This window comes from Anarhichas minor, unplaced genomic scaffold (assembly GCF_050575085.1).
Source record: "Anarhichas minor isolate MPS153535 unplaced genomic scaffold, ASM5057508v1 ptg000027l, whole genome shotgun sequence".
NCBI lineage: Eukaryota > Metazoa > Chordata > Actinopteri > Perciformes > Anarhichadidae > Anarhichas > Anarhichas minor.
The window spans coordinates 7,465,135-7,479,562 of NW_027466473.1; the positions used below are offsets into that span (position 1 = coordinate 7,465,135).

The window sequence follows — 14,428 nt, forward strand, 5'->3', positions numbered from 1 at the left end:
AACCCAGCTAATGACTCATTTTAAGGAACCCCTGGAAGGTCCCGCCGCGAGATGTTGAAACAAATAAACAAACAACAGGACTACCTTCTCTTTCTGTATCTCACTCTTTAAGACTGAGATCTTGATCTTCATCTCCTCGATCTCGTACTCGGGGAGGACCTGGATACTGGGGCAGGAGTCGGAGTCGTCCAGGGTCTGGAAAGTCAAGTCCGCCAGAGGGAGGTACCACTTGCACTCGTACTGCTGATGGCGGCTGCAGATGGGCAGAGAGGGAAGGATGGACGGGTGGGGGAATACAGGACATATATGACACACAATAAATCAACGGAGGAGACCAAAAGCTGTAAAGATCAACAGAACAAAGGCAGTGAAAAAATACAACGTCTGCAAATTAATAGAAAATTCTGTCCAGATGGCCACTAACCAGACATCATAATCTCTGGCTAATTTTAACAAAGCATTACTAGCAAGAGTCGAGTATGATTGAATGTGTCACTGTGCTGTGGTGTAAAGACATTACTGTAATGAATAGACACTATCATCATCACGATGAAAAAGTTAAACATTCACAGGGGTCTAAAAGAAAAAGCTGAAGAGGAAGAAGAGAAAAACATCCTTACAATGACAATAATTGGCCGATTGAGGGAACTACAATTTAAGGGCATCCTCTTTTTAAATTCAAAAGCACTATGTTCAGTCGCGATGCTAGATTAATGAAACCCTCAGCAGAGTGCTTCCACTTCCAGCAGGGCAGAGAGAAGATCAATCTGCATTGTCACTAATGAGACCGTCATTAGCGTTGCTGGGTGCTGCGCAGTCAACTCATTACCGCTGCGACACCTTCATCAGAAGGCCAATTTGAGCAGCCGGTTAATGAGCATCCGCACTTGACGAAAATTCTCACATGTGACGACTAAAATCTTCATTTCGCAACAACTTTTATCTAAAATAGAATATTGTACATTTCTGATGGACATGGCGTTAGAGGACAATGAGAGGAACGCAGGTGTTTTTGAGTGTCTCTCTCGTCTTTGACATCTCTTTGTTTTACAGACCATCCATTCATCTCGTGCACTTAAACACAGCCGTAAACAGAAGGGTGGAGCTCAGTTAAATGCATAATTGAATAGAGTATGAAGACATCCTTATATCCAATCTACTAACCCTTAAGTAACAATAACAATTCAATATTTATAGACAAAGAAAATTATGAAATATGTATTCAGGAACAGAGTATACATGTAAATATGACTACGGATCCTCAGGGACTTCACCCAAGGTGACCGAGTTTTCTGGATGGATCCGCTGCTTTAACTGTGTGTGTGTGTGTGTGTGTGTGTGTGTAGCCTGTAGGCGGCACACAGAGACGCTCCAGACCATAACAGTCCAATTTACAAGTCTGGTAGTTATGGCAATGCTGTGTGTTCCTTCCAAGTGAGGGGAGGCTGCGGATGACAGACAAACGGTGAATGTCAACCAAAATAAGATCCAATCAGGCTAACAGCTTCCGCCGCGCTGACGGGGCGAATGTCACGCAATCCCGTAAATGTGGGGCGCTTAATCTGTGGACGCGTGTCACATCGTGTGTCAAGCCACACGCGAAAACAGGACGGCTGTGTTTCCGTCACCTCTCTTCACTTTGCCTCCAGGCCTAACAGAGTAACACCTTCGTCCTCGCTCTGTTCTCTAGTCTCCTCCACTCTTTCACAATGCCAGAGGCAAAAAAACGCCTGCTAGCCTCTCTCTTTGTTAGTGTGGCTTCAGAAAGTCCTCCTGAACACAAATAGAGACGGGATATATTCTGTAAAGCGCCGGTGTCATCCTTTGTGTGTCACTGCCGGGGGGGGCTTCATGTTGACGTGGAGGGCAGAATGAATGACACACAGATGGAAGCATAGAGAGGGTAATCCTAAGAGGGTGGATACTCAAATGGCTCTGTGCTAAATAAAAACACGGCTATGATCCTCTCCGGATGGAGAGGGAAAAAAGGTAAAGTGGACTCACCCCACAGCCGTCTTCTTCATCTTGGCACAGAGCAGCAGGTCGGTGAAGAGGAAGACGTGCCGAAGCTTCCTGGAGCTTTCCGACACTTCCACCAGGAAGCCATCCTTCACCAGCTGACGAGCCTAGAAGAACGCCGCATGTCACTTGTTGTTGTCGGACCGATGCGTACACAAAGCTGATGAGCTTAACATGACGCGGGTCAAACAATGCTGAGTTCTGGTAACGGTTGAGAGAAATGAGTGAAAAAATACATTTTGTGATTGTATCCATCTGGATTTTAACTGCTACCGTGTTCAAATTATGGCTGCATGGGAGATACAGGGGGGTTTAAGACCCCTTGACCGACACTTGAGACCCCCTAAAAGCCTCAATTGCAAAATTCCAGGGGGGGGGGGGGGGGGGGTGTCTCGAACTTCAGCGAAATCCTGCCACCGGGTTTTCCGCACACTGACTACACTGGCTCCCGATCAGCTCTACAGTCACTTTGCAAATGTACGGAAGTGTTTATTAAAGGCCTGACAGTTGCATATTGCTCTGATGTGTTAGTTGTTTGTTAGACCTCAACGAGGAAGTCCATCAATAGGGATTACAACTGCATTTGTGAACGGTGTGAAGTCTGATGAACTGCCGACGAGATTAGAATGAAAAACAATCAGGGGGTGTGGAGTTGGGATGAAGTGGGTTTACCAGACCTACCAGCGAAATCAGTTCATCGATAATTTGAAAATACACGATGCATTTTGGTGAGAAACACAGAATGTAAACTTTTCTTTGTTGACAACAGGGCACCTAATATTCAAACTTTCTAATAAACTTTTGCCGTTTTTGCCTCAAAAAGTTATATTTAGTTATTTTGTGAAGTTCTTCTAATTGTATGAAATGTGTTCTATATATATATATAAGCCAGAATTTAATTTAGTACGGGTTTTATACAGTCTAAGAATGTGACTAAATATGCAACACAAAACTTCAGGAAAAGAAGAGACAGGACGACATGAACTGGTTTGAATACATCTCAGTCACACGAGGCATATAGAATATTATCACTACATGCAGAGATTTCTCCTCCATCCAAGGTCACGCTCTCCTTGCACCAAAAGACACAGCATCCAACTTCAAAGTCAATTCATACATTAGGCTCTTGTCTCATTCATACTGAGATATTCAAATGACAAATAATCACACACACACACACACACACCTCTCCCTTGGGCGTGGTGACGGCAGTCCTGCGAGGGTCGATCTCCTCGTTGATGGAGGAGAGGAAGTTCTGAGATATCCGCAGAGCGTCCTGCAGCAGCGGGAAGTCCGGGTGGTCCTTAGGAGTGTGTTTCAGCAAGTCCTGCAACACGTGCACAAACACGCACGGTTACACAGACGCACAAAGACACTGTTTGTGCTACGATACATAAAAACTGTGAAATCACAGAAATAATGATTGGTGCAGTGACGTAAAAACGTCTTATCCTGTATAGCGTTAGAAATCCATTTTCACCTCCTAACAAAATCCAAGCATGAGCAGAAGTCCTGATTGCATGTTTTCTTTCTTAATTAAAAACATAATTGTGGTTTCTTATTGAATACTGAAGACATCTCTGAAAATCTCATTTTCTTGGAGTTATTGAAGCTGCTCTCATCAGTATAGCGGGGCGATGAGCGGGAGAGCCGGACAACACCTCTTCGTTTGCATGAATGGCAGGAACGTGACCTTTGTGGAAACACACGCAGCAGTCCTGGACGGTCATGTTGTTGCTCTGACAGCTTTATGCAAACGTAGTCCACGCAATAAACTCCTGTGAGGTAACTAGACACATCCATCTCTCTGCTCGCTTGATTGACAGTTACCACCTTAATATTACTCATCCAGAGAGGTAGGCTTATTCAGGCTGCGATGAACAACACAAAGCAGGCTCTGTTTTTCAGCTCTGTGCGGAATTGCTAAACATAAATTAAGGTATTATAGTTGAAATTTTACTCTCACGGTTGGATTTGCTGTGAGGAATGTAGAGTCTATGACAACAGCTAAATCTTTTTAGTACAAACGGTTTATTCTGCTTTGAGAGTGTGAGTGTGTGTGTGTGTGTGTGTGAGAGAAGGGCAGTTAAAGGGAAAACCATTACAAAACAAAACCACTAACCATATTTTCTCACTTTGCTTTTTTGGTGTTATATTAAATCATTTTAGCCCTTTGGTCCCAAGTAGTAATTTCAAAAAATTCGGGTGAAATGATCCTTTAAAGTCGTGGGAGTGTAAGAAGTGTACTCACATGAAGAACCAGGGTGCTTCTGGTCACACGGTCAATGGGCTTGTAGAGGAGAGCTGTGGGGAGAGAAGAGGACGGCTCTGAGTCAGTGTCGCTCACACACGAGTCTGCACACACGTTCACACACACGTTCACACACACGTTCACACGTACACACACACGTTCACACGTACACACACACGTTCACACGTACACACGTTCACACATACACACGTTCACACACACACGTTCACACACACACGTTCACACACGAGTCTGCACACACACGTTCACACGTACACACGTTCACACACACGTTCACACACGTACACACACACGTTCACACACGTACACACACACGTACACACGTACACACACACATACACACGTTCACACACACGTTCACACACACACGAGTCTGCACACACGTTCACACACACGTTCACACGCACACACACACGTTCACACACACACACACACACACACACACGAGTCTGCACACACGTTCACACACACTCGTTCACACGTACACACACACGTTCACACGTACACACACACGTTCACACACACGTTCACACACACACACACACACACGTTCACACGAGTCTGCACACACGTTCACACACACTCGTTCACACGTACACACACACGTTCACACGTTCACACACACGTTCACACGTACACACACACGTACACACACACGTTCACACACACGTTCACACACACGTTCACACACACGTTCACACACACGTTCACACACACGTTCACACACACACACACACACACACACACACACACACACACACACACACACACACACACACTCTGAGTTAAACTTAGACTGCTGATACGATTCTTGGGTTGACGACGTTCAACTTAATAACAATAAGCATCCACCCTCGGGATGCACCGATCAGACTCTTTTTAGTCCCGATAACGATACCTGAGCTTTGGTACCGGCTGATACCAGCGGTTGATTACTAAGCTGTATGCATCACTGTGTGGAGGAGACTGGGATCATTCCTTTATGTGTGAGGCTGGACTTGTACATCGCTTTCCTAACTTTGTAAAACAAAATGTAATAAATTGATATAAATTTACTGTATTGTTAAATAATAAATCGCACACCAGCAACTTGGTAAAGAATCCCCCAAATTGTGTGTAAACCTTTTTAATGCAGCAACAAATTGGTCAAAACTCAAACAGGAATTAGTATTCCCGTCTAAAATAAATATATAAAAATAGAATTGAAATGAATAGATTGGCCCCGCCGATAACCAATTCAGCTATTTGGACCAGTCTCGACCCGACGTCGGTATCTCTCTTATCCACACTGCCAGAGAGGCTTTTAGCAATACATGCAGCGCGACCCTGACCTTTGACCTTCCTGTGACGGGGAGCAAGATAAAAGACTGCATGTGTGTTGCTCTGTGGATTGAAGGTAGGGGGGGGTGCAGCAGTTTGTTACTGCACAATGAAGACACACACACACACACACACACACACACACACACACACACACACACACACACACACACACACACACACACACACACACACACACACACACACACACACACACACACACACACACACACACACACACACACACACACACACACACACACACACACACAGGCTGCTTAACATGCAGTCCATCTCTGGGGTTGATGCTGCAGCCTCCTATTGGTCCTGAAACAGTTTGCTTCCACTGCATATTTAGGCTGCTACTAGGTAAACTACAGCCTGGACGCTGGACTCTAAGAGATTCTCTCTGAAACACACCGACCCAAACATAAACAGCAGAAATGGAAGCGTGTATACATCTACTGTACAACAAGACAGACCCGATGCTAGTGTTCACATCTATACATCACAGTTTAAGCCTGCACCGCCAGACTCAGCTGGTTTCCCCCCGTGAACAGCTGCAGGTCTGACATACATGACACAAAAGGAGACGGGCAGCAGATGTGAGAACCCCTAGGGAGAGACGAATACCAAGCAAACACGCATATAGATGTGAAAGAGGAGAGGGAGGTTGAAGAAGAACACTTTCATTCCTCCCTCTGTCAGACCTGGATTCAGGCAGTCATGTAATGAAATGCCAAAAAAATGTCTCAAGGTCTCAACATAATAATGCCACTGGTGTCACAAAAAATGTATAATAATGTCGCTCTGCACTTGTTCTCAGGGAGGGAAAAAAAGAAAACGCAAGGGTGGAGTACGCAATAAAAACAATTCAGATCCGCAAGGGCATAGAAACCTGGAAAGCAGCTGACAACGTTCCACTCACTGATCAAGCTAATCTCCATTTATTATAGTGCAGACGTAAAGCAACTGATTATTAAACCGAAAGGCAAGACAAGGCCCTCTGTATGCAGGGCAGGTCATCCCAGCATGACAAAGAGAGCTACACTTTTCTGTTTATGCCATTGAACATTGCTCCCATTGATTGTACAGTAGTGCATGCTATCCCTCTCTTCTTCTCTTCCTCTGTACTCTGCTCGCCCTCCTTTCTTCTCTCCTCCTCCGTCGACTAAAAAGAAATGAAAAGGGCACCTCCAGGGAGCGTGTTCAGATCTACTGATAGGGCTCTTCATATAAAACTTATACACACTTCTCATGTGCTCAAATATACGTACACACATTCACCCGGCTACTGTGTAAGACCAAAGAGAATCTCCTAGAGGGCCTTGTTGATGCTCTTTGAAGTTTCTCCGCCCTCTGGTCGTTAACGATGCGGCCTCCGTCAACGTCTCACTGAACCAATACCGCTACCTCCCGGAGGATTAGCTCCACGACCTGCACGGACCACAAGGGGGCTGCCAACTCCTCTAATTATATGCGTGTGCACGGTTGTCTTCACCTTTTTAGAATGTCCAGGTGACTTTGGGTTACCTTGGGTACAGTTCAAGTTTCAGGTGTTAGTACAGTACAGTCGTTGTAGAAGTCAGTACATCAGCTGTATTGATTATTTTGATGTGCTTTGTGCTGCATGTGTGAAACTCTACTGCACCTTGTTTCTGTTTGGAAACACGAGTCGACAGCCATGAAGCAGGAATAATAATGATCATGTTCACATGTCAACATTTGCTTATTAGCTTTTGCTAATTAGCACTAAACACAAATTACAGCTGAGGCTAATGCAGATGTCATTTAGTGTTGCAGCTATTTGGCCAAAAACCAAAGTATTGGGCACATTTTGACTTGATGATAGCGCCGGATCTAAAGTTAAGGGATCACCAAAGTCGGTGTGATTCATCCTCCGAGGACAACGAATGTCCATCGAATCAGATCCCTCAAACAGAAGTCGAGATATTTTAGTCTGGACGAGGTCCCAATGCGGTTACAGAAAGATCAATAACACCTTCCACCACAAAGTTCAAAGTCCAGTCAAGAGACAGGACGAGAGAGGATGAGAACACCGAGAGGATCAGAGAGGAGGCGGATTATCGGAAGTCGATGACCCGTCGCTGCGAGGTGCCTCTGATTGGTCCTGTTCTCAAGGTCGCCTTGACGACTTGGCTGGTGGACAGACAGTTCATCTTTGCTAAGGGGGGGGGGGGGGGCCGTGTAGGCAATGTCTTTGAACATCAACACACTGCACGGCCCCTCAGCTGGGACGCGGAGACTGCCAGGGTAATTTGGCAAGACATTCAGCCGTCAATGTTAGGCAGCAGCCGTGACGGAGGACGACAAGGACAGAGCGACAGGAGAGGGAAAATAGAGACGGCAGAGTGACAGAGGCGGCTACACACGGATTAAGAAAACAGAGAGAAAGCGGTCATGGTGGGGAGCAAGAGTCCCCATTTACATGTAAAACAGGATGTCAGATGTTTGATTTAACACTGTTGCTATTTGCATCCATTCATTAAGCGGTGGCTGGCAGATAAAACAGTGAGCTATATGGAAACAAGTATGACAAATTGATTTATTTCAATGAAGAAAACATGCAAAAGCCGGGGGAAGGCTGGGGTCTACTTAAATGAGGTGGAAGGCGGGAAGGATGGATGGAAGGATGGATGGATGAATGGGTGGGTACAGGGAGGAAAGCATGATGAAAGAGGGAGCGGGAGTTTCAGAGCTGAGCTGGAGAAGTCCCTGGACTACTTGGCCAGGTAATTAAGGAACCGCAACACAAAGAGTAATCAAAGCAACTGCCCTGGGTGCTGACGAACACTGATTGCTGAGGGAATATGACAGCAATGGAAAACAATGGTACAGACAAAAGCAATCAGAGAGCGCTTTAGTATATTACAGTGCAGTCTCAGCAGTAAAGAAGGAAAAACTAACGTGACGATAACAATCAGGATGTTTGGGTCGCTCTTCATTTACGGCGCATTAATTAACAGACACTTCACAGGTACATGAGGCTGTAGATTGACACACACACACGCATCCACCCTGTCTCAGCCAGACAAAGCCACACCGTTTGCTAATCGCGTCTATTATTGCATAACAATCGGACAGCGTTTCATTATTTCCCCTGCAGCAGCAAGAGGTCTACCCCCCTTGGTTCGGTTGTGCAAGACACCAGCAGAGCACAGGCAAACGCACAAACTCACTCCGATCCTCTGGCGATGAGTATTCTCTCCGAGGAGCAGTCTAAGGCCAACAGTCCTGATGCAGACTAAACGTGCCTTGCTTTTAAACAAACACACACACACAAAAGCTGCTGTCCTCCTGTATATTATTCTGTATGTTGAAAAGACATGAACAACTGGAGTCTGCCCATCCCGGTGCGCTGCATATTCTCAGAGGATCATCACTCGGCGAGCACACAAAAGCGCCGACACTTCAAAAGACTTCATCACCTCATTACGCGGGCTACTGCACATAAATGTACAGGAAAAATCAACAGCAGACAAGACACTATTTGTGCATCATGAGCACCAGTTCTTAAAGCTCAGAATATCCCAAATCAATCTGACAGCCTGTCAGCAGCTGTCCCAACTTCACAGCAATCAACCAATCTACCGTGGAATCAATGACGACGACGACGTCCTGGCTCACAGGTAAACGACGGGAAAAAGGAAAAAACAACGCTCCAAATTGCCCCAAATCGAAACGGCGGCGGGTCACAACATGCGGTCGTTACCGTATGTGCAGTTACAACACAGTCTGAGGACCAGAAGCACCTCCATGTCCCTCATCTCCTCTCCTGACACTGTTCTCCTGCTCACTGCATCCTTTCTCAGGCAGAGAGAGACAGAGAGAGAGAGACAGAGAGAGAGAGACAGCGAGAGAGAGACAGCGAGAGAGAGAGAGCGAGTGAGAGAAAGAGAGCGAGAGAGAGAGCGAGCGAGAGAGCGAGAGAGAAAGGAGAGAGAGACAGAGAGCTAACACGTGCCAGTTTGCCTCCCAAAGCCCACCACTGCATACACAAGTAGAACGGGGCAGTACTGGAGTCTTAAAGCAGCAAGCTAGCCTGGATTGATGTACACGCACACTCACAAATAGACACAGACTAAAATGCACACACAAACACACACTTACCCTCCATTGTGACAGATGTGGTACAATCTTTAGAGTCTTTAGGACCTTTTACTTTGAGGTTCTGAAAAAAGAAAACACAGAGGAGTGGGATGATCAATTTAATTAACCAGTCTTTCTCACACACACACACACACACACACACACACACACACACACACACACACACACACACACACACACACACACACACACACACACACACACACACACACACACACACACACACACACACACACACACACACACACACACACACACACACACACACACACACCTACTTGCTCGGCTGAGGCTGATAGAAGTAATGAAGGCGTATAGGGTCACTGCAGCAGACTGAGCCAGCTGACGGAGGCTGAGCCGTGTAACCACCACACAGTAAAGTACAGGTACAACCACCAACACACTTCTACAGCACAACTGGGAAATGATATTAGTTAAAGGGAAACTACACCCACAACATGACGATTTGTATATTAATAATTACTCTGTGTTGCCTTGAATTCTTTAAGAAAACTTTTCTCACGTGCCTCAATGGTGAACGGAGAATCAAAAAAACGGAGAAAAGTCTTGTTGAACGCAGCCCCCCATTTGTTTCAATTCATCAAGACTTTTCTCCATTTGTGTGATTCTCCGTTCACCGTGGGGGCATGCGAGAAAAACAAAGTTTCCTTCAGGAACTCGAGGTAACACAGGGTGAGTAATTGATGTAAAGAAATGGAGATTTTGTGGGTGAAGGATTCATTTAAGGTGTCGATTAAAACCCCTAAAACTAAAGTTCCAGTTGTGTAATCTGCTGTGCATTGTACTCGGATTACTGTAACGACAGGGCTTCCTTTTGGAAAATGACCACAAGAGTGTAATCTATTGTTAAATGCTTAACAGGAAATGGAGTTTTATATTTAGAAACTAAAGCGGACTATCTCCACAGCATTAAAACTTTTTCCCATTGCCATATTAAAAGGTATTCAAAGTCCAGCACATTTACAATACATACATCCACCTTGTGTTGATGTACAGTAGAATTACAGTATAATCCAAACCATCTGCCCAAACACTAACAAGCCGACATGTGCTCAGTGGAGCATATTGTCACATCAGTGCATCTGTTGTGTTTTAAGCTAATGTTCCTCAAAATAAGACCACATTTCCTGTAAACGCTGTTAGTTCCAGTCAAAAAGAAGATGTTCCAATCCGCCTTGCTTCCTCCTCTGCCGTCATTCCATCTACATTTGTTTCCTTCTTCCCTTTACCAAAGAGGATTTATGTGACGGTTTAAGACACTTGAGACCAAATATTAGACTATGCGACAAGAAAACGACACCAACTCCACATGTTGCGTATAATAAACGCTGCATATTTGCTATTCAGACACGTCTTTCTTACGTCCCTTCCAACCGCTCCTCGAGCCTCTGATCACCTCTTGAGGATGAACTTACCTCAGATATCTTCTGGAACTGTCCGTTGGCCTGGCTGCACTTCTCTGCCGTCTCCAGCGCCACCTTGTAGTTGTCCACAAAGGCCTTGTACACTCCCAACTGGCTGGCCTGTGGAATGAGAGCGAGAACAAGAGACGTTCAGGGTCGGGAGACAACCAGCTGGTGTGAGACAATGACAGCGGCACGAACCTCTCTTCTGTTTGATGGGAATCGTTTTAAAAAAGGACAATTCAGACCCAATGAGTTTACCGTCCAACACATTTACTATTACAACACAAGACAGGAAACCAAAACATAGTGAACCGAGTGCAACGTTCAGTCACATTCAAATATCATTTCTATACCTACTTGCACACATACTCTCGCACGTTTATATTAAAATTTATATCGGGCTCTGGCAGATTAATTAATTTACATTCCCGTCAGGATTTTTGCTGCAGTCCCTCTTTGGCTCTACCCACACACATGCACACACACACACACACACACTCATACAGTAAAGCCAATGCACACAGTCTAATCGCATCCCCATAGCGCTGCTCTGTGCAGTCCTCCTGACTGAAACAGATTCACTTTCTCTTTCTCTTTCACTACCGGCCCCTCTCTGCCGCACTGTATGTGCATTGTAGCACAAGCTGCAGACCAGCAGTGCATGAATATGCATCCTGCTACAGCCGTGCTTGAATGGCTGGGCTGAAGAGCTGACTGCACGCTATTAAAGCAATGAGATTGCTTTCAATTGAATAGAGTGAATGAGTAAGACTTGTTACTTTTGTCCTTAAAGCCCCCCCCCCTTCCTCCTATTTTCATTTCCTCTCCTTCCACTTCCCCTCAGCGTGTGATGAGAGGAGACATGAGGGAACCATCCGGCCTCATACGACACTTTTAAAAAGGATGGGTTTATTTTAGATCTTCATAGCAACAGAAGACAGATAAAATAGCCAACAGTTATTTTTGTGATGAAGTCATTTTAGCACAATCCTGACACAAACATTTAGCCACATAAAGACAAACACAGACTCAGCCAAACAAGTCTCTGTCTGTATATCATCTCTTCATAATTGGAGACTCCACCATGTCAAACCAAAACCTTGGATGGAAGGAAGAAACCACCATGAGAGTGATCACATTCCCAAAGATAGAGGATTTGTGACTTGGCAGCTTTGGCTGGAAATACTCAAACCCAGCGCAGTGACGTGATCACGGTATTTCACGGGTTCACCTCTCCGGCGACGGCCGTCACTGAAGACGCAGGACTTTGAGCAACGCTCCCGAGCACAGCGCCCACACTTCAAACAACAAGATCACGGGTCAGAGCGGCGGGTGGGAAAACAACAGCTTGTGTTTGAGAGTGGAGGCGGGAAGGAGAAGATGAGGAGGGGAAGAGAGAGAGAGGGGGGGGGGGGGGGGGGGGTAGTATTGGAGTCTTGACTAGAAATAGACATTCTCTAGCACTTCAAAAAGCCTTTAGATAACTTACATCCTCGCCGACATGTTGGACAGCCGAACGCTGAGGGGCCAAACCACGTTTCTAACAATATCTTCTGCATGATTCTATAGCTCGGAATGAAACACACAGAACTTCTTTGTATTTTAGAGGATGCAGTGGACTCTAATTGTATGGTTATGTCCGTAAAAAAACAAAGATAAACACAGCAATAATATATATTATATAAATAGTATAATAGCTATATAGTGAAAGACTGAATGCAGCCAACTACTCAACATTTAATACGTATTAAAAGTATCATCAACATGATGACTATTTAGCAACTAGCAATATCTGTATCCTGGACATGCTTGACTACAGCCAACTGACTTGCATATCGAATTGTACAAAATTGCACAATCAGATATTGTACATGCAGCACTCAGTTCCTCATGTTGCCAAAATACATTGTTCCCCCTTGATCTTTAACAGTTAAAGGTCAGTCAGTCGTGTACATGTAACTAACAATACCGATGCCCACCAAACCAGGGAGACTTCACCACAACACTCTCAGATGACATGGCATCACTGCTGTGTGGCCACAGCATAATTCATAAATAAATTATAATCTCACAGGGAAATGATCCTGACCCCAAAATGAGCTTGAGTTAAGCTCATGCAACCTGAATAACACACAATAATCCAGCAACAAGACTACACGCAGCAGACGTTTGTGTCCTGAAGACTAACGGCCACGCTAGCATCTCTGTGAGGCTGTGCACAGCAATGCTTTGAGCTAAATGCTAACATCAGCATGCCAACATGCTCACGATGACAATGCATGTTGGGACCATTTGTTAATGTGGACTAAACACAAAAGCACAAGTGAGGATGATAGTGTATTTGGTGACAAATGATGATGACCTGATGACGCTAGATGAAAAACATACGGGATCTCTAATGTTATTAATATTCATCCTGAGGAGGACATCGATGTCTGCACCACATTTAATGGAAATCTATCCAATAGTAGTTGACATAAAGCCATAAATGTCAGCCTCATGTGGCACTAGAGCATACAGTAGGTCAGTAAGCTTCATCTCGTTGGGAACGTCTACATATATCAGGTATAAAATTCCATTGCAATACATCCAATGGCCGTGGAGAGATTACACCCTTCCACTTCAAACGTGGCGAAATGCAATCCTGGCACTCGCAGGCTGCAGCTGAGCCCTTTTTTCCGGTCTGGAAAAGGTGAGAAAAGCTGGAACTGTGGCTGGCTTTCATGCCCGTCTGCCTGGTTTCTGCAACTCTGTCCCTCTTCGGTGGCCTCCATGCTGCTGACGAGGAGCGGCGGGGAGTAGACCAGCTAATTACGCTGCCATCTGTACTCTCACACTGCCGCTCTGACTAAATGTTTAGCCGCCTCATGACATGCTCATGTACGCAGCGCAGATGGGAGCTGATGACTACACTAATAGGTGTCACTTGGTGGTGCGACTCCTGGGGTCCACAGAGAGGGGGGGGGGGGGGGGGGGGGGGGGGCAGAAAGCCCCGTTTCATATAAGAATAAAAGAGACATCCTCATCAGGTTCCTCATAACGAATGCATGAAATGCACTCAGTTATTAAAGCTGAGTTATGATATACATCTGTCAAACCCACAGGCTGGTTAGAATCTGTCGCTGAGTCACTGGGGAGTGGCTGACCAGAGCAGAAGCATGTACATTCAACCTTATAACAAACCGTGGGACTCCTCTAGAAATATATGGTGACAAACTGTAATTGATAATAAGATCAAACCTGCAGTCGAACTGTACGC

General features: G+C 45.3%; 1 protein-coding gene across 3 annotated transcripts in view; it reads right to left on the minus strand.

Annotated features, from left to right (window-relative positions):
- Window positions 1-14,428, minus strand: part of abr (ABR activator of RhoGEF and GTPase) — a 106,616-nt gene that overhangs the window by 43,066 nt on the left and 49,122 nt on the right. For all 3 annotated transcript variants that reach the window (XM_076101622.1, XM_076101624.1, XM_076101623.1), the window contains 6 exons: window positions 11,179-11,286; window positions 9,743-9,803; window positions 4,271-4,323; window positions 3,206-3,346; window positions 2,005-2,126; window positions 85-253 (listed from right to left, as the gene is read on the minus strand). In XM_076101622.1, coding sequence (XP_075957737.1) covers window positions 85-253; window positions 2,005-2,126; window positions 3,206-3,346; window positions 4,271-4,323; window positions 9,743-9,803; window positions 11,179-11,286 — 654 coding nt within the window. The remainder of the gene's footprint in view (window positions 1-84; window positions 254-2,004; window positions 2,127-3,205; window positions 3,347-4,270; window positions 4,324-9,742; window positions 9,804-11,178; window positions 11,287-14,428) is intronic.